This window comes from Motacilla alba, chromosome 1A (genome assembly GCF_015832195.1).
Source record: "Motacilla alba alba isolate MOTALB_02 chromosome 1A, Motacilla_alba_V1.0_pri, whole genome shotgun sequence".
Lineage (NCBI taxonomy): Eukaryota > Metazoa > Chordata > Aves > Passeriformes > Motacillidae > Motacilla > Motacilla alba.
In genome coordinates, this window is record NC_052031.1 from 33,023,596 (window position 1) to 33,050,319 (window position 26,724).

The 26,724-nt window shown below is 40.7% G+C and overlaps 1 protein-coding gene across 10 annotated transcripts in view; it reads left to right on the forward strand.

Annotated features, from left to right (window-relative positions):
• Positions 1-26,724, forward strand: part of MSRB3 (methionine sulfoxide reductase B3) — a 102,812-nt gene that overhangs the window by 50,374 nt on the left and 25,714 nt on the right. For all 10 annotated transcript variants that reach the window (XR_005259211.1, XR_005259212.1, XM_038155589.1 and 7 more), the window contains one exon: positions 22,701-22,798. Coding sequence is in view for 8 of the 10 variants with exons in the window: in XM_038155589.1 (XP_038011517.1) it covers positions 22,701-22,798 (98 nt within the window). In the remaining 2 variants the exon portion in view is untranslated. The remainder of the gene's footprint in view (positions 1-22,700; positions 22,799-26,724) is intronic.

Genomic DNA, 26,724 nt, shown 5'->3' on the forward strand with positions numbered 1-26,724 from the left:
TGTTATCAGTCCCCTTGTATGAAAATCATCAGTACAACTATTAAGAGTATAAGGAATCCTCTGCCCAAGTAAGAGAGAAATGGATACCAAAAGGCTTTTTGGAAGTGAGTAACTTTCACTGACCTTTACTACCAGGGAAGCACGAAAGAAATGTAACTTGCCTGAAACCTTAGATTGACAAAGCAGCAAAGTACTTAATAAAAACATGCATTGATATAACTCATCAAAGATTTAAATACAGATTAAGAAATAAGTTCCTAAATTTTATTGATATCAGCTTCTCCACCCAGGTTGTGTTGGAGCAGTTCTTAATTTCTTCTTAGGAAGGCTAAGTAGTTTCAGAAACAGGGAGGAGAAGTGATATTTGGTGTTCTTAACAAAATCACGGTCGCAAGTTCAACAGTCATCCCACAATTAGAGCATTTGATTTAAAAGTATTAAAAGATCTCCAGCAGAATCTGTAAAAAGTGGCAAATTAGACTGTGATACTGAAGAGCAGGCATGCTCCAGAGCTTTTTGGATGAGGTAAATGACCTTTTCAGGTTCTTTTTCAACTAAGAGGAATTATTTCCTTCTCTCTGGCCACCACCAGTTTGGATGCTTGAAAGTGTGCATGAGCTGGCACAGAGAGATGGTGGGAGACAGTTACTGCAAAAACAGGAACAGCAGTTCAGATTATCTTGTTGTTACTTGTCAGTGCTATTTTGTTCTTAACACTAACAACTATTCATGCAGGTTGTTGGGAATGCAATGGCTGGGGAGCATGGCCAGTTGTATTTGTTCAGCAGCAAGATGAGCGTTTAGTCAGATGCAAACTGAACCATCGGGTGAACGTTTCAGGGCCATGCCCTGATGTGACCTGGAGTATTAGATGGCAGGGACATCTCAGCGGTACATCCCAGGGATGTGCTGATGTGTGATAACTGATTATCGCCTGTTCCCGTATCACTTGTAAAGCTCGGCATCATTTCAGTTGTGACAATCTGGAGGTGTTTGGCACTGCTGGGACCAGGACTGAGCTCAAAGGAAATCTAGAGCTGTGTGAAGCCACTGGGACAAGCACCACACTGCCAGCCTCATCAGTCTTTGGAAAAGAGGAGGGGGCGAGACAATGGCATTCAGTGGGTACCCCGCTGGAATCCCCACACACTGTGTGTCACATGGCTCTTTGGACTTCAACAGCTTATCTATGGGATAGGCTGCAGCCACACACCAGGCAGAGGACTATGAGGGTGTTTTTTTTGCCAGTGAACCTTGAGGAATTTGACAGGACAGGATCCTTATGGTCAATGTGTTCACTCCTATTCTCATTATTTTCTCACTACCACAAAGTGCATTTCCCTGTTTTGGATTTAGGCAATGTTTCATTAAGCACAGTATCTTTTGTGGCTGCATGTATGTTGTGCAAAATAGCGCTTCTTCAGTTTTGGTTAGCATGGTTTATGACGTTATGAATTTGAATGAGATGCAAGGTATTTTTATTTCCTCCCTCTGGATTTGTTAGAGGAAAAAGAAACTTAACATCTTGTTTGTACAAGATGCTGAGAATGATATCATACGGTATTACTTGAAACTGGAATAAATTTGTTATTTGAAAAAAATGAGTCTATACAAACTAGCTACGTGATAATTATTAATGACAGAAGATTCAATAAAGATTAAAATATGTAATGTTTTTCTTTCATTGATGTAGTGCTGTAAATTTATGACCACTAGGAAATCATATGAAAGATCTGTCAGTTTTTGCTATTTCACATTTTAGTCTCTTATCAAAACTGATTTCAGTTTTTGTAGTACTAATAGTAAAGGGAAAAATGCAAGCTGCTTTTAATCAAACTGGAATGTTTAGTGATCACCATCACAATCTTTAGTGTTGATCTGAGTATGAAGCAAAGAAGATTAACTTGTCTTTTGTTGACTTAATTTAGTGGCAACCACAGTCTTTAAGATGTAATGGTAGACAAGTTTGTGTCATACCAAAGCAACTGCCACTGTACATGTGAGCAGCCATCTGTTCAGAATTAAGTCCTTAGTCAAAACACCAATGAGGTCTAATGCTGCCAGTTTAAGTTAGACACAATTTGCACTGAGTTTTATATGAGTAAGGGCATCGCAGTCAGGTCTAATGCCACACAACAGTGAATTTGGTTACAAGGCATGAAAGCATTTCTGGAAAGAAAGAATTATAGCCCTAGGTGATTGGATCAGGAGTCTTACCAACCTTGCTTTCCATTGGGGGGTGAATTACCATTTATTGTTTTGTATACAGTCATCTTGCCAGCTTATTGTTCTTTACAAAGTGGTCCCAACCTTTTCATCAGCCATGGTCCAGATGTCTGAACTATCTTAGACTGTATACTCCAATCCAAACACTGTGCCTATCAGATCACAGGATCAATATCCACAGTGTTTGACTGTTGTGAATAAAACTGAAGCACCTAATTTAGCACTAATCTTTTCTTTACTAGCTGTAGCAATGGAGGTGCTTTCATTTTCTGCATAACATCCCTTTCAGGTTATGTCTGTGTCTGGTTTTCACACAATCCCTGTGTGTCTGTGGAGAAATGTTAGTGTTTCATTTGGAGGGATATTTTACGCTAGCCAGTACCATGTTGGGGGAGTGGGATCATCTTAGCTAACTGTGACTATCTACCTTAACATAGCCCTCTGAGCTTCATCTCAAGTCAGTTGGAAGAGATTAACATCCTCAAATGAGTTCATCCCTTCTGCTGGAGAAGTCTGTTTCAGAGTACGCTGAATCACCCTTTAGAGTGCCCATCAATTTTAGACTTAGGCATGTAAGTTTGATGCTTAAAGTCATAATAGATTATCACTGGAATGAATGTACCAAGAGTTGGGGATGAGTGGATGGGATCCTCAAGTAATTTTCTATGTCTGATGCTGTGGAGGCTTAAGTAGGATAAAAATCATAAATTTAAGAGAACTGCACAACTGCTCCCAAGTTCTTCTGCTGGGTGTCAATAAACCTCTTGTACACAGAGCTTTTGTGAAGTGTATTAATGAGAAAGATAAGTTTAGCTTAGTGATTATTTTAGTTCTGTTTCTCTTTGTATGCATTTTCATTTCCCTTTTTAAATCTTACCTTTCCTAAACAAACCCAAATCTGCTTATGTGTCTCCCAGAGACCCATAACTCTCTGGTTACCCCAGAGAATTGTTGCATTTTTATTTTCTTAAATCATGAGTAAGAACTGTCAGATGTGAAAAAGCTGATAAAATATGCTTTGCAAATTGGTCATTTTCCAGTGTTCATCTGTTCACAGGCAAGAAAAGAAATATGTAACTCAAAGAAATATGGCCTAAGGATAAGAAGAGTGAATAAAAAATGTACTGTATTCAATTTAGCTTCAGTCAGGGCCCAAATATTAAACTGGTCTTTGGCATGTTTCAGAAAGCATGTGAAATTTTTGAATAGCTTAGTAGGAAGGGATTTTGCTGATTTTAAGTCACTATTGACAAACTTTTAGAAAGTTTATTGTGTTAACTGTTCTAACCAAGCTAAGGAAGGCTGACACAATAAATGCAGATATGAAAACTGAAGGATGTAGTTTTGAAAAATTAACACTTAAAACCAAAAGCATTCTGGTTTTGCCTCTTAGTTTTCAAGGAGGTGGTCATGAGAACAGAATTTCTGTTCTCGTGACAGAAACAGAAACACATTTTAAAAGTGTTTACCCTAAGATTTATGGATTTTGAAAGTACTCATATACTCACTTCCATACTATTATCTCCCCTTCAGTCAGTGATTTTTTTTCCCTGTCACACACACCAAAAGGGATTTAAATGGAGTTCCAGGAATACTGAATCAAAGAGGAGTGGGATTTGAAATGTCAATGCTCAGCACTGATAGAATATCTGGAAACCAATTAAGACATGTTTAGGTTGAAGAGTGGCAAAAAATGTTCTTGTGAATAAAAAATGTTCTGCATAAAGCATTAGGGTTCTTGAAACAACTTTAAAATACAAGCAAGGAAGATACAGTGTTTCACTTGAATGAAAGCACTCCCTGCTTTCAAGTATAGTTAGAAAAACCTGAATGAAAGACTACCGTCAGAACTGTACTTTAGGACATGATGGTATTAAGACTGTGGCAAACTGAATTTACATTGGTCATCACTTACACTGTTAAATGGTGGCAAAGAGAATTACAGGAGCTCTCTTTTTCAATAAGTCTATTTTCTTTACTATCTGCATGTGTGACTCTTCCCTGGCCCCACAATGACAACATATCTCAGGCGTACCTGTATCGTATTGTTGTGGCAGTATGATCAAACAAGGCAGCATTTTGGTGTTGAAGCACAGCACAATGCTGAAATTGATGCCAGCAGCTGCTTTCACTCATTTGGTTCTAGGCATCATAATATAGACCATACAAAAAGTAAGACTCACTCCTAAAAAAGCAAAGAAATATACATAACAGAACTGTAATCTTAACTCCCTTGCTTTAGTTTTTGTAAAAATAATTTAATTAATGATACATTAATGTAAATTTTCATGTTCCCCTTGCTTTCTCACATTAGGAAGGTCTCTTCCCAAAAAATGTGCTCCTGGCCAGGATGCATAACATGCCAGTTAGACTGCCTGGTGGGACATGCCCCTTCCTAGGCTCTGATTTCAGGGAGGGGGGAGAGGGTACCTGACCACCTTTACCTGACCACCTTCCCACCTCCTGTGAAGACTATACACAAGTCCAAATTTGGGACCTATGTCATCACTTACTTGGGCGCCTTCTGGTATGGCACCCAGAGTGGAAAGGCAGCTTGACTGTATCTGAGTGGCAGTGAGGACACGGACTGGTCATTTGTTCATCCACTTGTCCATGGCCTTAAGATGATCAAGAGAGGGATAGACCATACAGAAACTCTGTCCATCCCTGCACCCTCTGCCCTCCTTCCCACAGCAAAAAGGGCTATTGGGAAACTTCAGAAGCTCAAACTCATGAGATTTCTCCTGCCACTGCCTCTGGGAATGTTTCTACTTATCCACAAAATGATTGAGCTTTAATGAGTTTCTCATCATTTGTAAAAGCACTAACAGTATATTTCTTTCACTCCTCTGCCAACAGTTCCTGCATGTTTTTTAGTTTCCATAAACTGTCTTGTCCAGTGCCAGGGTTAAACCTCACACAGATGGAGATGGACAGTAATACTAAAATGCCTAAGTAATCAAATGTGTTACAGCCTACAGGTCTGCTTTAACATTTGGATGGGACTGTGTTGCTTCAAATTTAGTAACATAAAGGTACTCTCATAAAGAGGCTGAAAGAATAAGGCAGAGTATTCAGTGAATTCATGGAGATTAACAGATGTAGGGCACGCAGTGTCATCTTCACTGCAATGTAAAGAATAAGATTATCTAAGCTATGCAGACATTCTACTTTTCATTCACGCTGTATTTACAGAAACTATCACCCATATCTCATTAGTTCAATTATATGGTTTATTTGTGCAGGTCTGTTTTAGAACTAATGAATGATGGGGAGTTAGAGTTACAGCAGTGATAGCGGGTATTTAAAAAACATTCAAAGCAAGAGTGAAGAATGTCACCCTCTCAGGAAACAAACTGATACTTACTGAAGCTTATGCAAATATTTAAATGATCTGATAAAGATCAGTGAAGAAAAAAATAAAAATAGTTGCATGGAATGAGCACAGGAAAGTAGATCATTAAACACAGGGAAAGTAGAAAGATATGCTAGTACAAAGCTACATATTAAATTATTGCTTGTCCTGCTCACCCAGTTTTCATATTCAGATGGATGCAAGGTCTTTGCTATATGTTCTTACTGTAGAAAGAGGTTAAATGTTCAAACAGAGGATGCTAAGGTTAGTCCCAGAGGGTGGGGTAGCCAGAGCTAGAACTGTGAGATTTTTTTATTTGGGCTCTAAACTTGTATATGCAAACAAGGCTAGGGACTCGTGTATCCCAGCAAGTTTGTTTTAAATTGGTAATCTGAAGGAAAATATTTTGTTTTTTTTCTATATATTGAACTGGGGCAGGGTATGTGCCACTCAGATTTTTTAACATACATTGATATTGGAAAGGGAACACTTCAAACAAAGACTTGCACTGTATGCTTCCAAAATGAAGAGTGGAAAACAGTTTGGGTGTTTGATTTTTATCCAAATTATCTAACTTTTCCAGGTTTTAGAAAAATTAATTTAAAATTTAAAAATTAACTTTTGCAAAATTTAAGAATTTTTCAGAAAGTTTTCAAGACACCTAAAGGCTCTGGTTTAAGGCACTATTATTATTGTAGAAAGAAACTAAAACCAAATTCCCAAACCTGGCATCAACTTAAAACTCAGGCCCCATTTATTTGGATGCTTAATAACTGGCACCCACAGGTTGGTTTCCTGGATTGCACAATCATCCAGACTTTCTTTTCTGTTCTGCCCTGGTACAATGCAATTGAACCCCTCTGTGACCCCTGGGAATGCCAACAATAGAGATGATCAGTCATTGCACAAACAGCTCTCCAAAGGGTGATCACTTAGTTTCTGGCCTTTCTAGAAAACAAGTATTGTTTGCAAGTATTTTAGACTTAACATTTCTTAGGGTGTAGATTAAAAATTTGTTAAGAGTAGCAGTGTGAAACAAATATTACACCTAGTGATAGTTGTGCTGAACAGTGAAAAATAAAGGTGGAACATTGGAAATTTTGCTACTGAGGCTTCTTGCTCCTCCTCACTCCACTCCTCCCTCAAAAATGCACCAATGGGATGGTGCCTTGTGCAAATGAAGCACCATCTTGTTTCATGCCAAAAAGTTTCAATGAGGGTGAAGGTGAGGCTCTGAAGCTGATGTCAGAAACTGCCTGTGCAGGTCATTAAGCTGCCTGCAGGGGAGGCAAGTACGTTTATAAGGTCTGTTTTGGAACATGGGTCAGGGGTCCTCAGGTCCTTTAGTTCTTGGTCTAAAGCCAGAATCTGCAAGGCTTATTTGGGTTTTCAGTGAGCTGCTCTATGGGCTGCTGCTTGTGGCATGGGAACCAAGTCATTTGTCAGCCACTGACAGTGCTGTTGGGTCCGTTCTCTTCCTGCAGCAGTTTGGACAGTATCTTACTTCTTTAGTTTCTTTACAGGAAAGAATCCTATTGAGAACACTTGAAGTGATACAATTTTAGAATGAGCATTTAAAACCACGGGTATGCCTCAGTTTCCTGAGGCTGGGAAGAGGTTACAATGCACATAAAAATTTTTTGGTGTGACTGCAAACCAATCAGGGTACTAGAAACCCTTTACATTTCAGTAGAGTTTTGGGCTTAGAACAGTCCCTTCTCGGCAACTGAAAGCAGGTATTTTTTTCTAAGGCAGAGTGCCCTGCAGCCAGAATGTGTGGTTTTTTTGGTTGCAATCTCATGAAGACGTGAAAGGTGCAGAGGGAAGAGTCAGCAACCTCTGGCATTCCAATCCTTCCCTGTCCCTGCAACTTCCATTGTTGCAGTGCTGCTAAATCCCCTTTGACCACTCAGTAGTTATGTAAACAGAGAGTGTTACTTGTGGGGAGTTACGAAGTGTTTTTAAAAAGTCTGAGTTTGTTGAATAGGGTTCGATCAGTACTGGAGTAGCTTGGTGCCAAAGGTTAGACTTTGTTTTACCTAAGATAGGGTTGGGGACTGACATACTGTAGCTTTTGAGTTTTTCTTACCTGCTTTTTAAGAGCTCACACCATGCTCAGGGAATGAAAAGTACAGTGTATTTCAGTTCCTTTCCAGAAAAATGCATCCACTGCTACCTGCTCACTTTGAAAAGATACAGGTAATTTAAGTTCTAAATTCACATACTTTGCCTTTTGTAATGCTGAGACAGAGGAGATCTTTGGAACTGAAGGATTACAGGCTTATTTGAATTATAAAGGCACTGACCTCAAGCAGCCTTCTAGTCAAATCTGTTGCTTGTGTGGTCAGCTTAGTGTTTCAGTGATACTAGTGCACAGATGTAGTGTCAAAGCTGAGTTCAGAGGTTTAGTTTATTCTAACAGTAGAATTTTTATCAGTCAGGGATATTACAGTAAGCCATCCTTGCACTCCTTGCCCTGTTTTCTCACCTTCCACCTCATGTTGCCACCAATGTTTGTTTAACCTCTTACTTAACTGATAGAGCTTGTTAGCCCAGAAAAAAAAAAAGTTGAATTCTTCTGGTTTAGTGAATTAAACTTTCTTAACACAAATGGATAAGCACCTGAGCTGGCGAACAGTGAGGAAGCAGCAGGACTAAGACAACTGAGGGCAGGGGAAAGAGAAGGGAAAGAAGCTGATAGATTGTTTCAGCCACCCTATAACACCTAAGTCTGTCCTGTAAAGCTTCTCCACTTTGGATACAGAATAGTTGAAGTTTAGAACAGAAGCTTCCTATGCATCTCCATATGAACATGAAAAACTTAGCATGGGTCACATGGGACCTCCTGAGTAGCAGGTTACTGACTGTTCTTTGTTGAGAGTGTCTTTGGTGAAAGACATCCCCATGAAAAAGTTTGCTGCCAGCAAGTAAGCATTTCATGTTCCTTTTGTTTAAAAATCAGCGTTTTTAAATTGAAGATTTCCTACCGAGCCCTTGTTAAGATTTTGCATCTTGCCTTCTCTGGTGGGAGTGTTTGTAGAACTTTCCTTTAAGAAGGAACCACAAACTCATCTCTCAAACCTGAACAAAGTCTTTGTACAGCTCCTTCCAAGAGCAAATCAAGGCTACAGCTCCTTGACTTCTCATTCCCAAGCACACACTGCCTGAGAGGAAGCTCAAACACCCAGTTTGCTGCCTTTTGAGTGAAAAAGGAAAGAAATAAGTAGTGTAAGAAAAATCTAATGAATAGAAGAAACAAAGTGGAAGGGCTGACAATGAGAAACGGTACACATAGAGTATAAAAAGAGTATATTAAATCAAATTAAAATCGCCAGCCACTTTTTCAACTTAGGTATTTTTGCTTACTGTCTTGGTGTGGATGATGTTTCTGCTGCCTAACTGCTGTTTTGTTAAGAATTCTTACAGTCCAGCTTGCCCTACATGTATCTCCTCTCTTGCTTCAAAGCAGAGTTCTTCTGGCAGAAGTTTTGGTAGTAGGGAACCAAATAAACAACTCTGTAGGAGGTGTTAATCGACTTCAGTACGTTTAGAATACCTTGCAAACTCATTTGGCACCATTTATGCAAGGTTTCAGCAGTTTACTTTTGGAGTAAATATTAAAGTGAAATGAGCTACAGCGCTCAAGTTTTGAATGTAGAGCATTATTTTACACCTCGTTAGGTCTATTTTTCCTACTAATACAGCCGTGGCAATTGGACAAGTGAAAGACTGATGGGATGAACAAAGGCAGTGTTCCTTTCCAGAGTGCCAAATTCATCCTGTAAATGTGACATTAAAAAAAAAAAAAAAAAAGACCCCAAACCCACATGGCAGAAGTCAGGCCTGGAGAACCAAGAAAACCTACACTACAGCAGTTTGCCTAGCTCCTGCATGTCTTTACCTTATGTTTTCTGACACTAGAAGGATCATTTTTCCATATGCGGCTAATTTGCTATTTTACTTAGAAGGTTTTCTCAAGGATATACACAAAATCATATAAGTGTGGTTGAATGCTTTTCTGCTTTTGAAAATTTGAAATATTGACTATAACTTGATCTTGATACTTAGCAAGGCCTTTATTAAGCTCTCTTAAGTAACAACTCTTACACTTATTTCAGGATCCACTGGTCCCAGCAAAAGCTTATGCTGCAACAGTTATGGTGTGGGAACTGTCCCGAGCACATCTGAGGTTCCCTGTCAGAATAAATTGCGCAGGGGCAGAAACTTATTCTTCCTCACAGCTTCACACAGGCTGCTGACCCATGTCCAGAAGATTTAAGAGTCCTTTTTTAGGAGTATCACATAGTGAATAGTTCGTGTGGTATCTCTCATCACTACCTGCATCATGTGTCTGGCATCAGCTAAGTGTGAGTAAACCAGCACAAAGAAACAAGCCATAGTATGTGAACTCCTCCCCACAAAAACGTGCACAGCTTTCACAGATGCATCGATACTGTTGTAGATTTAGTGATACTCTAGTTTGACGTAATAATGACGATGTTATGGCCTTTGAATGCCCCTTGGGTTTTTCCCCTGTAGAATAAGCTTTGCAGTGCTACCACCCCTTCATACCCTGTTTTCTTTGCCTGCAAGACTAAGATGTAGCTGCTGATACAGGATTCTAAAAGGCTTGGGGGCAACGGAATGAATTAAACATTCCCCTTCCAGCTGCTGCTGTTCACAACACTTTTGACAGTTAAAATACATCACACATTCTCTTGTCTGTTTAATATAAACAATTAGTATTTTAAGTGGAGTCCAGAATCAACCCCAAATAGGAGGATCCAGACAGGCAGTTCAGAGAAAAAAACTAAGAAGTGTTCTAAATTTATATAAAAGCAGTTTGCAATCAGTTAGCCTATGCCTAACACATTGTCTACTGCAGCACATCAGACTGTGGAAGCTGAGAGACCAAGTGGCTTGTCTTTTGAGCTAGAAGGTTTCATTTTTCATCTCAAAATTATTTCAGCACAACTTTTTATCTGCAATTTTTAGTATGAAATATAAAATGAAGGGGGAAAATCAAAATTAAAATATAGTATTTTTGTTTTCATATAATGAACTCTTTGTATAATGAAACATTTTAGTCAGCCCAAGATCCGTTTTGGAGGAAAGCTTGTTTACAGAGAATTTTCCTTTTTGTCTCTTCTAGAAGAGAAGAGGTTTGAAATCACAGACTCATTAAATAAAGTAAAAAAATCCAGCTTCTCTGTATGTTTACTTCCTTGAAGCTGAGGCAAACCTGAGCTAACAAAAGGGCTTTAATGCAAGCTCAACTTTAGTATACAAGCAACAAGATGAGAACAGTGTCAATCTTTGTAATTTTAGGAATGCTAACATGATCTTTGCAAAGCACAATTTGCTAAAAATTATGTCATTTCCTAAATGAGAGAATTTTTAATGAAAATGCTGTAAACTGAAAATGCTCCTTACTCCTGATAAAAGGCATTTGGGATGCAATACTATTCAATTGTAAACCCCTTCCTTTTTGAGTCTAGACAATGTATAGCTCCACAGCTATGCATTGGGGGAGGTAACATTCTGTATAATACCACTTCACACAGATGGTCTTAAAATTCCATTTACCTAAAGTTTAGACCTTTGGAGGCATGAGGATCTCTCTGGAAACCTCTCTGTCAACTTTTCTATGTCAAAATCTAAGTATGCACCTCAGTATGAACCTGGACCAGATATAGCTATCATTTTGGAATGAGCCCTCTAGTTACTAGCATAGGTAAAATATCTGATAGGAAGTATTTAACTTCACTTCTGCTTGCCAGGGAAAAAGCTAAATGCTCAGTTATGAACTTTACATCAATGACTTTCACTTCATTCCTTTGCAACGGTCAGTGGCCAACTGCACTTGGCCCTGAAGGGTCTACAATAGTGCAAATAATGAATCACAAATAAACAACTTACCACCTTTTCAAAAGGAAGCCAGGTAATTAATTTCTTTTAAATTGAGACTTCCTCTGAAATGAAAAAGTCCCCTCAGCTTCTGCAGCCATCAACTCGGTTTGCACCTTAAAAAAAAAAAAAAAAAAATAGAAGCAGGGCACCGGGAGTAAAAATGAAAACAGCTTCAGGTTATTCAATTTCCTGTTTGTTTAAATTTGTCCTTCCTGACATGCAGATTCACCACACTCCTTTCCTGGTGACTACTTCATTAGATTAGTTTAGTTAGGTATTCAGAGGGATTTTTATCTTCTGACTCATAAAATTCTTGAATTGCCCCAAGAATTTCCTGTGTCTGACTGGAATTTTATGTCCTTGTAGTTTTAGCTGGACTCCTTGAAGAAGTTGCTGTCTAAATTGCTCTGCTTTTGAGGTCTTCAAACAGCAGATCAGGAGCCAGCTCCGAGCTCGGTTCCTGCTTTTCAGGAAAACTGATCCGTGCCAGCACTTCACCTCTTAAAATTGTAGTCAGAAATTTTCTCAGTAAACTCTTCCTTTCCTGACAGTATTTCCCCTTGCTGCCCATGCCCTCCAGGTGTCCACTTCAGAATATTTGTCCAATTCCAAAAATGCACCCCGGTGGCTCAAAGTGCAGCCTGCATGCTGTCCCATCGGGTTTTCATCACTCTCTTGCTATAAAGCAGAGAAGCAGAGGTTACGGGTATATCAGGCCATTTAGCAGTTGATGAGAAATGCCTTTGTATATCTCTTCCCTTTTCTTTAGTCCTTTCTGAGGAGGGTGAGAGCTAGGTTAGGCTGGAGCCCTGGTTTGTGCTTCTTCTGAAGGGTTCAGCGAACTGAAGGTGATGCTTTTTGACATATGAGCTCCAGAAATGTACCGAGTGATTGCAGTGCCAGCTCGGCCGCCTGCTCAGGGGCTTCGCCTGCCTTCGCCGCCCTCTTGGCGCGGAACGCCGGCCCTCCGTGCCCTGGGTCAGCGGGCTTCGGTGGTGCCTAAGAATGGCTTTGACGAGGAGGGAACAGATGGCGGAATGGCACCCTGCCTGTCTTCCAAAGTCTGAGAGGGAAAGTGGAAAGAAACCTGGTCACCCCTTGCGGTGTCGATGTCCTGTCTCCTCTCCCGGGTCACGGTGACTGCACAGGAACAGCCCTGAAACACGGCTGTATGACCACCGACCCGTGTCTGTCTGTCTGTCTGTCTGTCTAGCCGTGAGGTTGCTTTCCCTCGAGTACATTCGCTTATGGGATCGGCAGGTGGAGACAAGAACAAGGCCATGCGCTGTGCCGAGCCTCCGGGGCTCCCCGTGCCTGGAGGCGGCAGCGGCCTCCGAGGAGCGGCCGGGCGGGCCGGGGGCGGCCGCCTACCGCAGCCCCGGGCGGGCTGGGCCGGGCCTTCCCTGCGGCGGGAGCTTGTGCCCCGCCGTGCCTGTCCCAGCCCCGGTGCCCTTCCGGCGGCAGCGGGAAGGGACAGCGGGCACCGGCAGCGGCGGGGAGGGGTACGCGGCCTGGGCGATGGCCCGTGCGGAGCGGTGGCGTTGGGGCGCCCGCACCGCTGGGGCACTGGCACTTCAGGGTGGCCCAGAGGAGGAAGCCCAGGGAAACACGAATACTAATCAGCGTTAGAGAAAAGAGTATCCAAAGAGCATCCATAGCTGGTGTTGTGGATGGCAAGCTACTACAGTTAGCCTGACATTTTGGGAAGCACCACGTAATGGAGGCAAATCCCGCATGAGTACAGAGTTTTCTTTGAGTTGCTTGAATGCCTCAATGAGAGGCACTATGCTGCATGTCCAGGCCTTAGTATCGTGCCTCTCCGGTTTTCTTCTGTGTAGGGGCCCATTTCCTTTTGCTGCTACTCTCTGTATCTTTTATTTCTCCTCTTGTTTATTGCAACAGGTTTATTTTCCAAGCAAATTACTGCTTTGTATGCATTTCTTTACCTAGAGTATCGTAAAAGAAAACAAGACCCTGAAGTGAGTAGTATTTTTATAAATCAGTATTATTTGTCTGCGAAAACATGTAGTGAGTATAATTGACTTCCGCTGTGAACATTTGCACTGTGCGTAATTACAAATGTTCATTGCTTGCCTTGGAAGTTGCTTTCATGTCTTGAAGACTTCGTGTATGGTACTTCTGTTTTGTTTGAATTATTTGAGTAAAAAATATAATAGAATGCTAATGGAGAAAGAAAAGAAGACATAAAAGACGTAGTCATGAAAAGAATAGCACAGGCACAGAGAGACCTGTGCTGAGCTGCCACATAAGAGACCTGTGCTGAGCTGACCTACACAGCAGCCACATTCATATTAATGCTTGCTCAGTCTTTGGGATATTCTGGAGGCAAGCTGGGCTTCCCCCAGCAAAGCATTAAAGGAGAGCAGCTCCTCATGAGATTGGTCTTAACTGCTTTGCTGTTTCTTTCCATGGACTGTGTTGCTGAAGATACTGTATGGCTGTGAAACGGTTTCCTTTTAAAATCTTGAAAGAAAATGTAGTGTTCAGGAGAAAGGGCACGCTTTGCCCTAGAAACTGTAGCAGAAACCAAAAGGTGAACATTACAATCAGAAATACTAACTTTTCCATTGCAATACTTACAGGGTTTTTTTTTCAAAGTACAAAGTTTTCTGCAGAACACTTAATAAGAGCATGTGTGAGTGTGTGTGCACATGTATATTGTTTTTGTCAGGGTTTTCTGTGAACAAACGTCTTTATTTTCTAGGACATGTTATTACCTACCTCTTTTTGTTTGCATAAGAGGTTGTTAAAAAGATTTAAACCTCCCTCCAAACCAACAGCAACTCCAAACAATCTAACCCTGCAAATAATACTTTTTTCTTCTTCTTTTAGGACTTTATGTAGTGCTTGTGGCTTTTGCATTCTTTTATGCATGCGGCAAAGTGTTCAACTCTACATTGCAGAGACCAGGTCTTAGGCAGAGGGTAATGTAAAGTTACCCTGAGGCCTAGGGTGGCAGAACTAGCTCAGAAGTCTGCAGAAAACTGCAGTGAGTAGGTCTTGCACTCCCCATGAAAAGCATGGCTTCAAGGTCAGGTTCCTTGCAGGGCTTGACGAGGATGTAGTTCATGGTGAAATGTTCCTGCAGTGTGATAAAAATCCTGGTCTAGGAATGTATCAATCTTAAGGCCTAGCTTTGTAGATAAACTGTAATATTAGGCAAAGAGGAGAGTTTTGCTCTCCATGGTGGCATGAGAAGGAGCCATGCTCCACCTCTCCATATTCTCCTCCTGCAGAGTCTTGTCCTGCAGCCAAATGGCCCTTACAGACCTGGTGGTTTGAAGCTCTGTCTTCACTCTGCTTTCAATGCTCTATTCTGTCAACCTTTGGTGTCAGACATTGCCATCAGCTAATTGCCTCAGGTTTTTGCCCCAGTCCTGACAAAAGCTTTCCTTCATGGCCAAGAAAATTATGTCAGTTTGCAACGAAGTTCCCTCACCTAGACATCTCCTTGAATAAACGGAAGAAGGGGAGTCTTTTTTATTGTTGTTGGGAGTGTTTGTTTTAATCCATGTAGTAACACTTCCCCTTGCTTCAAGGGAAAATTATATTAAATTATAACTTTGCAGTTGAGATGAGAACCTATTTGTCCAGCTGAAATGAGGAGGGTGCTTGTCTGCTAGAGCATTCATACTGGAGGCACTAGTGAAGGAGATTCATAGAAGGAATATAGCTGCAAAAGGAAGACAGTACAGGCTTTGTGGTTTTTTGGTATTAAAATTAATTCAGTAACCTCTGTGGTTTCAGTTTTAAGCGTGCAGCTGAGTTCTGGCTGTTCTTTACAAACTTATTTCCCAGACATGCATAACAATATTAAAAGGAAGATTTCAACAAACAGTTTGTGGATGTTCATTACTTGAAAGACACCATGACAAATTTTTCAAATATGTATTTCATCTGTGACTGCCGTTCATTTCAGTGCCAGATGTTGATTATTACAAGGTTGTATTTGCTTGGGTTTTTTTAACTTTCTCTGTGAACACATTGCATTAGAATTCCAATTTTATCAAATCACTTCCATCTAAGGCCTGCTAGCTCTACTGCTATCCTGATTTACTCATCTTATATGAAATCTGTAGCAATTTTAGTGAGTTGCCCAGATAACACATTGATATACAAATTTCAAGGTATTTTGCTATATATATATATATATTTGTTTTACCAGTACTGCTTTTGGAGGGAAAACAAAAACAACTATTTGAAGTTGAATGCTTTGGACTGAGGTTATTAGGTCAACAGTAAATTTTAAAAACTATTTGAGAGATTTCGTGATGGCATTTTAAAATTATAGCTTTAGGTTACACTGCTTCACACAGTTCTGCTTGGCTCCTTTGATGCTGAAGATCTACAGCTGACTTATGTGTAAGATATATTTTTAAAAACATTAGCCATGATTTAAAGTAACAAGAGACACTATTCAGATGAGGGGAGAAACCCGTCCTTTGGGAGGAAGTGAGTTAGGTTCAGTAGTTTTGTTGAACCTGAACCAAGAAAGAAACCATTAGTAACTCAATCTTTGTAAGAAGACATGAGGAGGATCCTAGCTCCTGCCTACCTGGAGATTTTAGCAGTGGCTTCTATGTTCAAGATGTTGAATATTACAGAGGAAGACTCTAAAAGAACCAGCTTGTATTAATCAGTATTTTAGACCACAGTGAAAGCACAAAGGAAGCAGCTAGGGCAAGAGCAGTATTGTGATAGAGTTATTAATTGCTAAAGAGAGTAGGCCCCATGCTTTTATTGCTCAAGAGACATCAGGGGCACTCTTGTTCTGAAAAATTCAGATGTCAAATGAAATTGTAGACGCTAAGTTTCAGATCTCCCTTAACAATCATTTTAAACAAATATAACCTCCTCCCACTAACAAGGAAATAAATCTGGATTGCATATGCTGTTTCATGGTAAGTTGTTTGGATGCTCAGAGTGCTGTAAAGGAAGAAAACAAATACCACCTTTATTCATGGCTTTCACTTTTTTTTTATTTCCCAAGTGAGAAACATAAAGGAAAAAACAGATGGCAATTGTCTCATAAAAGCTGCTATTAGAAGTTCAGTTGTTTTGAAAAATTCCCTTCCCACACTGTTCTAGCTGCACAGTATTTGTCTGCTGCAATAGCCCAACCTTGCTGTTAGAGACAGGTAGTACTAGAGAGAAGCTCTCTTTACTTTTTCTTCCAGAATTAAGTTTCATTTGTCTTTGTCTTGTTCCCTTCAACTCCTGCCTAGCTACCACTCTGATGCTTTGTTGGTGTGGTCTGTTGAAAAGCAGTACTGTGTTGTCCTTCTTGTATCTGATGGTGCTGGAAAGGAATGGCTATTTTTTCCCATTGGAATACATATCTAATGTAAAGCTGTTTGCTGGTGAACAAGAATGTTTCAGTGCCTGAATTCTGTTTTTAACTGCATTTGGATAAATTACATGAACCTCCACAGAAAGAAGTGTTACCTGACAGTAAAATAATTGTAAGTAAGAATATTCATTATTCATTATTCATTCATCATCATGGAGATATTAAGAAAAATAACCCAGGATGTTCTGTGCTAGCCAAAAAAAAAGCCTTATATCTGTACAGGCATCCTACATAATAGCAACATGTCACTTTGTAGTTCTACATTAAACTTTTATGTGAGAAGTTACAGCTGTGGATGCCTATGTCTTTCAGATTCTGTTTCAATAAACCTTTGAGAAAGAAAAAAGTGAAAGCCCTTCAGCTTTACAGCAATTTCAAAGCAGAAGCTTTATTACCTTTTTTTAAATCCTAATACACTTTATGTTTTTACAGAGACATGGTTTCTCAGTGAAGATAAATGATGAGACTCTACCTTAAAAAGCCTTTGGGTTTTCATTAATCCACATTAGGTTAAAAGGGAATCAGAATTCTAAAAATATAGCACATCAGAGAAACAAGGTATTTTTCAGGTCAAGGTCCTCTTTTACATCTGGTGCCATTTGGTAGTTCTAACATCTTCTATCTCCCCCTACTTCTCCATCTGTAAATAACTCACTGAAGTAAATGCTTGGAATAATTACAGCAAAGAATGATAAAGTGCAGGTTGGATTTAATCTCCCAGGGATCTAAAATGAAAAACAACTACGGACATCAGAGTTATTGAGAAACTGGAACTCTCCAGTTGGCAGGTGTATGAGATGGGAATTATGTCAGAGTATTACATGCTTTGGGATTGTAGTTGTGCTGTTCAAAAAAATGTCAAAAGGTGTATTGATAGGGGAAAAAATAGCCTAGCAGGGCTGATTTGCAAAAGCATCCTGCCATTTTGCTTCTGCAAATAATTATAGCGGCACAGTTGTAACAGTTAGATGTCTAAGTGCTTGCATTCATTTTCTAGGAAGTTGGAGATCTAACTACAGTAAAATGTGTGCAAACTTGCAAAACTGGAAGGAGGTTTGAGATGCTTCTAAAATTGATCAATCAGTCAGCAGCTGGACTACTTTCCAAAAGTTTATGAGAACAAAATGTCTTTCTTTTTTTGCACAAGATCAGAATTGGCCCAAGAAAGAATCCTGGAGTAGGCCACAAGATAAGGGTCTTTGGAGCTTCCTGGATTAATGTGAAAGAAACAATCTACTCCTGCTGGGGTTTCATATTTGTATCAGGAGAGCAAAATGGGGGCTGAACTATGGGCACACTGTTTGTGTTTGCTGGCTTCCTCTGACATTATAGCTATTTTGGCATCTTAGTTTGACTGTCCAGTTTGTCAGCTGTCTGGGACTGCTGTGTGCTTGGAGCAGTGTTGTCCTGGTACCCACCTTGTGCCAGCTGCCAGTATAGGTGCCCACCGTGAGTAGCTTCTTAGAAATACAGACTCAATCAGGTACCTGGAATTGGAGGTCTGGAAGTGAGAAAGAAGATGGCCTCTTCTGAATGATTTTAAGCCCTCTGCCCAGAGTAGCAAAAGCAGCTTCCAACCTTGGTTACCAGACACAGTGTTTCTGTTCCTCCCTGTCCTTCTGTGTAGCTTCCCTGGGCAGTACCAGGTAAGAAAGCATTCTTTGACAAAGAAGCGTAAACTACTGTCTTCTCTTTTCCACAATAGGGAAAGCATTACAAAACACAAAAGATTCAGTTTTGGTGAGGGCATGTAGTGTGAATTTTAGAAATGCTGTACACCTTTTCCAAAATATTTGGGCTCTGTCCTCGAAAAAGAAAGAATAGGACATGACTCTATGTGTGACTCCCAGCAGCATAAGATCCTCTCTGTTACTCATGCAGGATGGAGCGGAAAAGATCTGTCAGTAATGCTCAGTTTACACATGCTTCTCACTTAAATATTTGAGAGAAGAAACTTTCATTGCTTTATTAAATGTATTTTAGATCTAAGAAATTATAATTGCTGTATATTTGAAAAACTACTCATCTCTTGTGGCTTGCTTATTAACTTACCAGAAACTGGCCCTTAGGACATGGTGGCCTGATGCCCATGCAAAGGGTTGTTGGAGTGAACACAAACATGGCAGACTCCTATTTTAAATCCTATTTATATTGCCAGTGTGGTGCAAAGTGTTTGTGAATCTAAGAATGAACCCATTTAAAATGTCTATAAAGCAATAAAAATTGCTGGTGATTATTGTGTCATACTGTCCCTCAAACTAAACTTTGCATTCAAGGATAAATGTATTCACAAATCTTAGTTGCTGTTCACACACACAAAAGTGTGAATGTCATTTGAAGTTGTTCATTCATCTGGTAAACTCCTCCCACCCTCATCTTCTCTCTTGCAATTACCCTTTGGCCCTTTCGTCCAGAGGCTATTTCTTCCTAGCTGGTATGTTTAACTATGCTTCAAAAAGATGGCCCAGCTCCTGCTGCCCATCAGATATGGGCTAGACTTGACAGAGGGCCTTCACCCAAGGAGGGTTGGGTCTTGGAACCTGGATTTGCAAAGGGTCTCCACCAATGCTCAGCCTCTGCTGTGATAATGGTTACTGTTTCTCTCAGCTTAGCAGAAGCACAAGAGATTCAAAATGGTCATCTTCACCCCTGTCCCTACAGGAGCATGCTCTTAACAAGTAGCCAGATAGCCTTCAAAGGTGAGCTGAAGATTTAATGGCCAGCTTAGAGCAGCCTAAAATGTAAAGGTAGCCAACCATATTGCAGCCTTACGGCCAGAAGGAGCAGCCAGGGAGACAGGTGAAGTGGCCTGAGGCCTGCAAAGTGGAGGCCACTGCTGGGCCATTTACCTCTTATATAGACAGAAGTTTTAAGGCTGGCTTTCTACACCACTGGGAGGTGCCTGATATGCAGGCAAGCAGACTACTGCTGCTAGAGCTTGTTCCTGGCAGCTTTTGAAGCAGACAAAATGGTGCAAGAAGGCTTAGCAAGCTGTCAGATGGGTTTCCCACTCTACTTCAGGAGAGGAAATGAGACTGCAAAATGGAATGATTTTCTGGTCAGTCTGGCTCATCAACTCAATGAGCAATTCACTCATCTTCCTCTCAAGGTCAACAGAATGACAGTGTGTGTCACTGTGCCCTTCAGGACATTTTCTGTTCCAAGATTTGCTCAGTTTTCAGTTAACCCTCCCAGAGTTCGTGATTTGTCCTGGGAGCGCTGGTGCCTGGCCTGCCATGTAACTCGAGAAGAGATAGCTTGGCAGGGAGTTAAAAATACACACTGTGGAGATCTGTTTCCTAGTCTCTTGGGGATCATATGTGGCAGTGGTGGAACCTTTGTAACATGTGTCACATGTAGCATGAACTGACAGTCTAATCTGAAGTCATCCCAGTTGGGTACAAAGACTACTTTAGAAGAAGCTTGCCTGTTTGTATAGGTTTCAGATGACTTCATTTCTAGAAGTGTATGGAGTGCATCCAAAGCAAATAATTTTTCTCTGGTGAATGGGAAGACCGAAAGGAGAGGTCCAGAGAAAGAAGAATGGATGGTCTTTCTTAATGTCAAAACTGACATAAACACAACTCCTCCAAACTCTTCTCACAAGATAATTTTCTCAGCAAGACACAGATTGCTTCAATCTCTGTGTTGCAATCTTTGAAGCTTCCCTGTCATTGCTATAATGAAGGAGGCATGGTTTTCTTTGAGAATTTCTGCAGCCCTGAAGTTTGCCTGCTCTAAAGGCTTTCACGTGATCAGATGGTTGTTCCAAAGAGCTGTCTCTTTGAAACTCCTCTGCCATCACACAAGGGCAAACTGGTATGTCTGCTTTGCAAAACTATTAAATTAAAAAACAAAGAAACAAGCCAAAAAAAGGCTTCATTAAAAATATTCTGACTAGCTCAATTTTCATTAGACAGAGACCCAGCTAAGAAGATGACAAATGGTGTTGGAAAGGAGCCACCAATTAGGAAACATCAATTTTTCTGTCAACAGGATAACCCCTTTTACAAAACTTGTCATGTGTTTACTCCTTTTCTGTTTGTGAAGGTAGTTGTTTGACAGCAACATTTTGCATGAGGGGAAGGATTTATAAATTGTTTTTTTACAATTAGCATTGCTACATTGTTTTGAGTTCCTGTTTTGCGGGATATTATCCCTGTTCAGGGTGCTTGCTCCTCAGTCTGCCTGCTGTCTGTAACTCATCCATTTGTAATAATTGGAGAGAGGGTGATGACTCTTCTTGTTTCTGCAGGAAGTTCTGGGGTGGAAACAATTGTGGTGGTAGGAGGCACCTTGTGAGCATAGGACTTATGACTTGCAATGCCCTTCAGGTAGCTTAGAAATGCTGCTATATGTGTGTTTTGAAAAAGAAGAGAAACACATTTCTGAGCATTTCTTTGTTTAAAAAAATACCTTGTTACGCTTACATCCTAATAAATCTTCTTCCATATTTAATAATCTAGGATACAACTGAAGACATACAGGTCTTTTTCCAGTTTACACATTTTCTCTACCCATATTCAGAAAAGTTGATAGTTTCCACTCTCTTTTTACTGTATAGAAAATTTTACTCACTTTTCTAATGGAAAGCTGTATACACCATTCATCTGCATGCAGTGATTCACAGCTACTGCTGTGTTTCTTAATAGCTTATTGCAAGTCATTTTATGAAATCATCAGTAGCAAATGCTCAACAAATATTAGGACAAGAAACTAGGAAATTCTTTATTCTTGGGCATATGGGTAATACAGGGAGAGAGCAAGAGCTGCCTATGCGTGTTATATTTGGCGAGAGACTGAATGAGAAGGACAGATAGCTGGTGAGATTTCAGATGTGCACTGGTAGATGCTGACATGACCTTAAAGCCTGTCAGTTGGTGATGTGGGAGCCCTGCTTCAGGAAATGGAGCATTATGATGGCTTTTGAGGAGTGACTAAGAAGTTATTATGTAATGGGTGTCTCCCGGGTCACCACTGCCTTGTTGTTTATCTGTGTTCTGGAGAGAGGGAGACTTTGGAATAGTTAAAGCGTGGAAGGTCATTATTTTGGTAAGTGGCCATTACTGGTAGGTCAGGTACACATATCATCATCTGGTGTCAGGTCATGCAACTCAGTGCTCAGCTATCAGCTGATTTGAACGTGTACATTAGTGAGTGCAGTTGTTTTATCCTGGATGCAGACCACATACAGATCCTCCACTAGTGTCTAACACAGGCATAGTTATGGTTCCACCTGTCCATGTCTGATCTGAAGGACTCATAACAGTTTTGACATGAGACACCACAGTAATCGTCTCACTGCCTCTAATGTGTGATGGTTCAGTGCCTGAACACACCCTTTTGGGTTTGCCTTGGAGAAGGCAAAGGTTAAGGCATGTTTTGGGGCTCTAAATTGCAATTTCCCAATTAATTTTTTAAGTATCTTTATACTGCAAAAGCAAAAGCATTTCTGTTCCATAAAGCCTTGCTGTTTATATTCAGGGTGGAATTCGTGGGGTTCTTTTTAACTTGTGGTTAAATCTGAATCGGCTTACCAGGGACCTTTGTCCCTAAGATAAACTGCTATCACTGCTTGTGGTGGGGTGCAGGAATCCCTGTGGAGATGGAGGTTGGGCAGCTAGGGGCAGCTAAGTACTTTCCTGTAAACAACTGTACTTGGGGGAAAAGTTTTCCAAAGTGCCTAAGTGATTTAGGGTAAAAAAATCTCCATTTCATTATTTCCATGCTCTGGAGTGAGATAAACATTTTTCAAAGTGTGATTCTGTCCTGCTTTTTGCAATGCTGTCTGTCAGAAAGACACCCTCTTTTTTTACCTATCTTGTTCCTCTTTTCCAGGTTGGCCTTCCTTTTATGATGTGATCAGTCCTGATGCAATTGCTTTCAACGATGATTTCTCCTATGGGATGCATCGGATTGAGATATCCTGCAGTCAGGTTAGTTTATAGCACACACAGACCATTCCAATGGCAAAGGCTGCAAAAACCATTACAGTGTGGTGTACTTTCCTTGAGATTTGCAAACCTTTCAGTTCTATTAAATGGTAATAATTGTGAGAGAGCACAATGGGTCGTAGGCATAAAAGCTGGGTAGAACGAGCTGAAGGCACAAAGGGATCGTTGGAATGCACGTTGTTGTCTCATGTGAGATTTAACAGAGCAGATGTAAATGGTTGGACTCAGTGCTGAGTGTACAAAAATAGTCTTCCTGAAGAGGGTCCCTTCAAAGGAGCTCCTGAGCCTGAGCCTGTCCGACTGACTCCACATGTGAGCAGTTGAGAGAAGTCGAAAGCAGTGGAGCGACTGTCTGTGTGCTGATTCCATCACTCTACATTACTGTGCATCCATGCTAACTAGTTCCCAGTTCATTCCCAGCACAGTCCTAATAGCTGCCTCAAATAATCCCATCTGCTGAAATAATGAAGTCAGTAGTCATTCAAAACATGCCCAAATTTTCCGTTAATCTGTCTTGTTCTACTTTCTCTCATCTTTTGTGCTGCCCTCCTTTCTGTGGAGGGAATGGCATAATCATTACCTAGCAAAGGGAGAAGCTGCTGCATTGGTGTTCAGCAGCTGTAGCCAGCAGCTTGCAGTCCTCTCGCTCCACATTCTCAAACTCTTCCTGAGAGAAGCAGCAGCTTCATTTGGGCAGTGATAATTTGCTGTTCTTCCAGTGTTGTTGAGGGGGTAGGTGATTTTATCCCTGACAATATGCATCCTTACTAGTCAGTCAGACCTCATTAAATAAGGCTCAGAGTGAGTGGAGGAACTTCTCAAGAGCATCCATTAACTTCAGTCTGCATAGAGCATTTGGCCCAATATGTTAATGACCGAATTAGAGTGCCTGCTAGTTTGTCATGTAGTAGGAAATTCTGAAGTTTTTTCATGGATGATATGCTGTAGAAGATCCATACAACACTTTGTGGGAATATCCGCTTCCCTAAATTTGCTAGCAAGGTAGCAATGAGACTGCAAATTGGGAACATCATGCTTCAGCAGTGGTTACTGGCATAATCAAAAATTAAGTCCAGTCTCTTTAGCTCTGCTTAGGAGGCCTGGACAGTGCTAAAATCTGCTTATTGCCAACTTGCTGAGCCTGTATCTGCTGACACACTTCAGGAGATGGCCAGAGCTCCTGGAGAAGCCCAAGGAAGCCTGTAGTCAGCCAAGAAATCTGGGAATGTCATTTACCTGTTACCAAACAAAGTAGTGTTAAAAGACCTGAGACTAGCAATATTAGCAGCAGTCAAATGCAGACACCATAAAATCAAAGCAAAACTAAAATCCGAATTTGAAGAAAAAAATATGACCAAGGTCATATTTGTTGTATAATCCAATAGCAACTTCCTACCAGCTATTCCAGCTTCCTGGGGCAATAACTCCGCAGATGATCGAGTCACACAGGAAAATAGCTTGAGGGGTGGTGAGCATCTTTGCAGACAGTGCTCAGCACAGCTAATACTGCTACATTGTGTATCTGCCCCTGGAGTGTGAATCACATATGCAGCTATAAAAAAAAAAAAAAGCAGTTTTACTGCAATCTGCAAAGCAGTGGGGTTGATATGACAGACTTTGGTAGAACCAAAGGGAAATACCATCTCCCACACCCAAAACCTTATTAATCCTTTGCAGATGAAAAAGTAGTTGATTTTTCTTTGAAAGTCCTTCCCACCTGTCTGAGAGAATAAAAGAAATATTTTTAAATGTTCTTCATTATAGAAAGCAAAAACAGGGGAGAAATCACTGTAATAATCAAATACATGCGTGGGATTATCCTAGAAATAACTTTCACAGTTTTTGGAACACACACTGGGTGTATTTAAAAGGTTAGTGGCAGGTAGAAGTTAATACAAATGCAGTTGAGGAATACTGTAAAACTAGTTGCATCTCTTTTTTCCCTCTGTCCTGTTCAAGCATCCCTTTCCCTGTGGTCTCCCTACCTACTGTTTTTCCTGTGCAAATCAATAAAATTCCACAGTCACAAGAGTAGTGTTTGCACACCAATAGCCTGAGCTCTCAACTGCAGCAGCTGACTGCAAGCTGCTTTCCATGCCTCCCAGCAGTATATTAGAACCAGGAGGCTTGGGAGATCCAAGCATACTGACAGTTAGCAGTGACCCCCCCTTTCCTGCTCCCAAGCACATACTTGGAATGCTTTAACCATTTCACTGTTCTGGTTCATTCTGCCCAATATATTTATGTGCAAGGCTGCAATGATAATTGTTTCTTTTTCAGAGGCTCTGCAGGCATGGATATATGTCCTAGAAAAATGGTCAGCACCTATGATGTGTGGGGAGGGCAGTAAAGTCAATTCATCCTTTGTACTCTCAGCTGAGTGCCAGGTTTCTTATACTGTGACACAAAGGACTGAAATACATTTCTGTTCAGGGCAGATGAGTTATAGAGTCCTCTGTACAGAGAATCGCCACACAAATTTTTGGTGGGGGATAATCTCAAAAGGTAACAAATTTTGCAGTAATTCAAATCTGGAGGGATTCTGCCATCACAAAAAGGTGTAATGAGACTGCCTTGGACTCTCATACAGCTTCTCAGGTTTTGTGAGGAAAACCTTTTTGATAGATTATCTTTGTAGTCTGTGTGTGAATATGTTATTTCTATAGACCTTCTACTCTGCAGTTTCTCTTGTTCTGTTTCTGTCCAGTAGAAAGGGAATGATTTATCTTTTGTTAAATGTTAGTCTGGAAAAGATCTGTTTAACACTTCCAGCCAGGAGGTTTTGAAGCACTCTTAGTTGAGATGAGATGTGATTTAATTAGGATGCTGAGCATTTAGAAAAATATTTAGAAAAATACTCTCTGGGACACTTACTTTCCCCCCCCCACAAAGGTATGCTTACAGTCAGGTGAAATGCTTCATTGTTAGATACCGCACTTTCAGAAACAGCTCAGGTTTTTTTTTGCATACACTAACATAAAAAAGGCCTTCAATATAAAGGAAAATGATAAAAAGGATAAGCAGTGGATAATGGAGGAAAGGATGACAAGACAGCAATCTTTCAGGAAGAAGACTTGAAGCTTAATTTTCTCTAGGTCCCATTCAGCTTTTCAACTTCCTTTTACTTACTTCCCTTGTTTTATCTTCCTTTCTTATAAAGCTGAGCAACTGATGCTTAACCCAGTCATGCATGCCACTTTCCATTGTGTGTGGGAGTTAATTCTGTTGATACCACGGGCTGGAAGCCCTTGGTTGTTATTTGGATCCTTGCTGGACTGCCATGGCTGTCTCAGTGACACTTCTTCAGGAGCAGGGAGCCTGCTGTGGGATGTGGGATGTGGGATGTGGGATGTGTCTGCATGGGTGCAACCAACAGGTGGGAGCACTGAAGCTTCACATGTCTACCTGCCCTGCTCCTGAAAGCAGTGAAGATTATTGTTTCAGCCGTCATTAAATGAGCAGAGTTTCTGTCCCACCTAGCTGGTGTGAGAGCCTCCCCCAGACTTTCAGTCTATCGAGAAAGTTTAACCTGGAGGCAAAACTTGCTTCTACAGACACCTTTCCTGCTGCTTTGGTGAATTAAAGGCCATAACAGCAGGAGAACATTAGCAACACATTAACTGCAGGGTAGAGATTTGCCATCACTAATTCATTCAGAGTTTGGAATAGTCACTATTGCCTCTATGTATTTGGAATACTATGAATTAATTAAATGTTAAGAATAATTTGCAGTCTTTAATTTTTGCTGTCTGACTGTGAGCCCATGAGCAGGTCTGTGATCTCAATTACATCATTCCACCTCTCACTGAGATTTGCTATTGACTTGAAAGGCCAAGGCTCTTTGGTAAAGCAGCATGACTTTCCTGTTCAAGATAAATATTTCTCCAGTGCACGGTTTTATTTTTTTG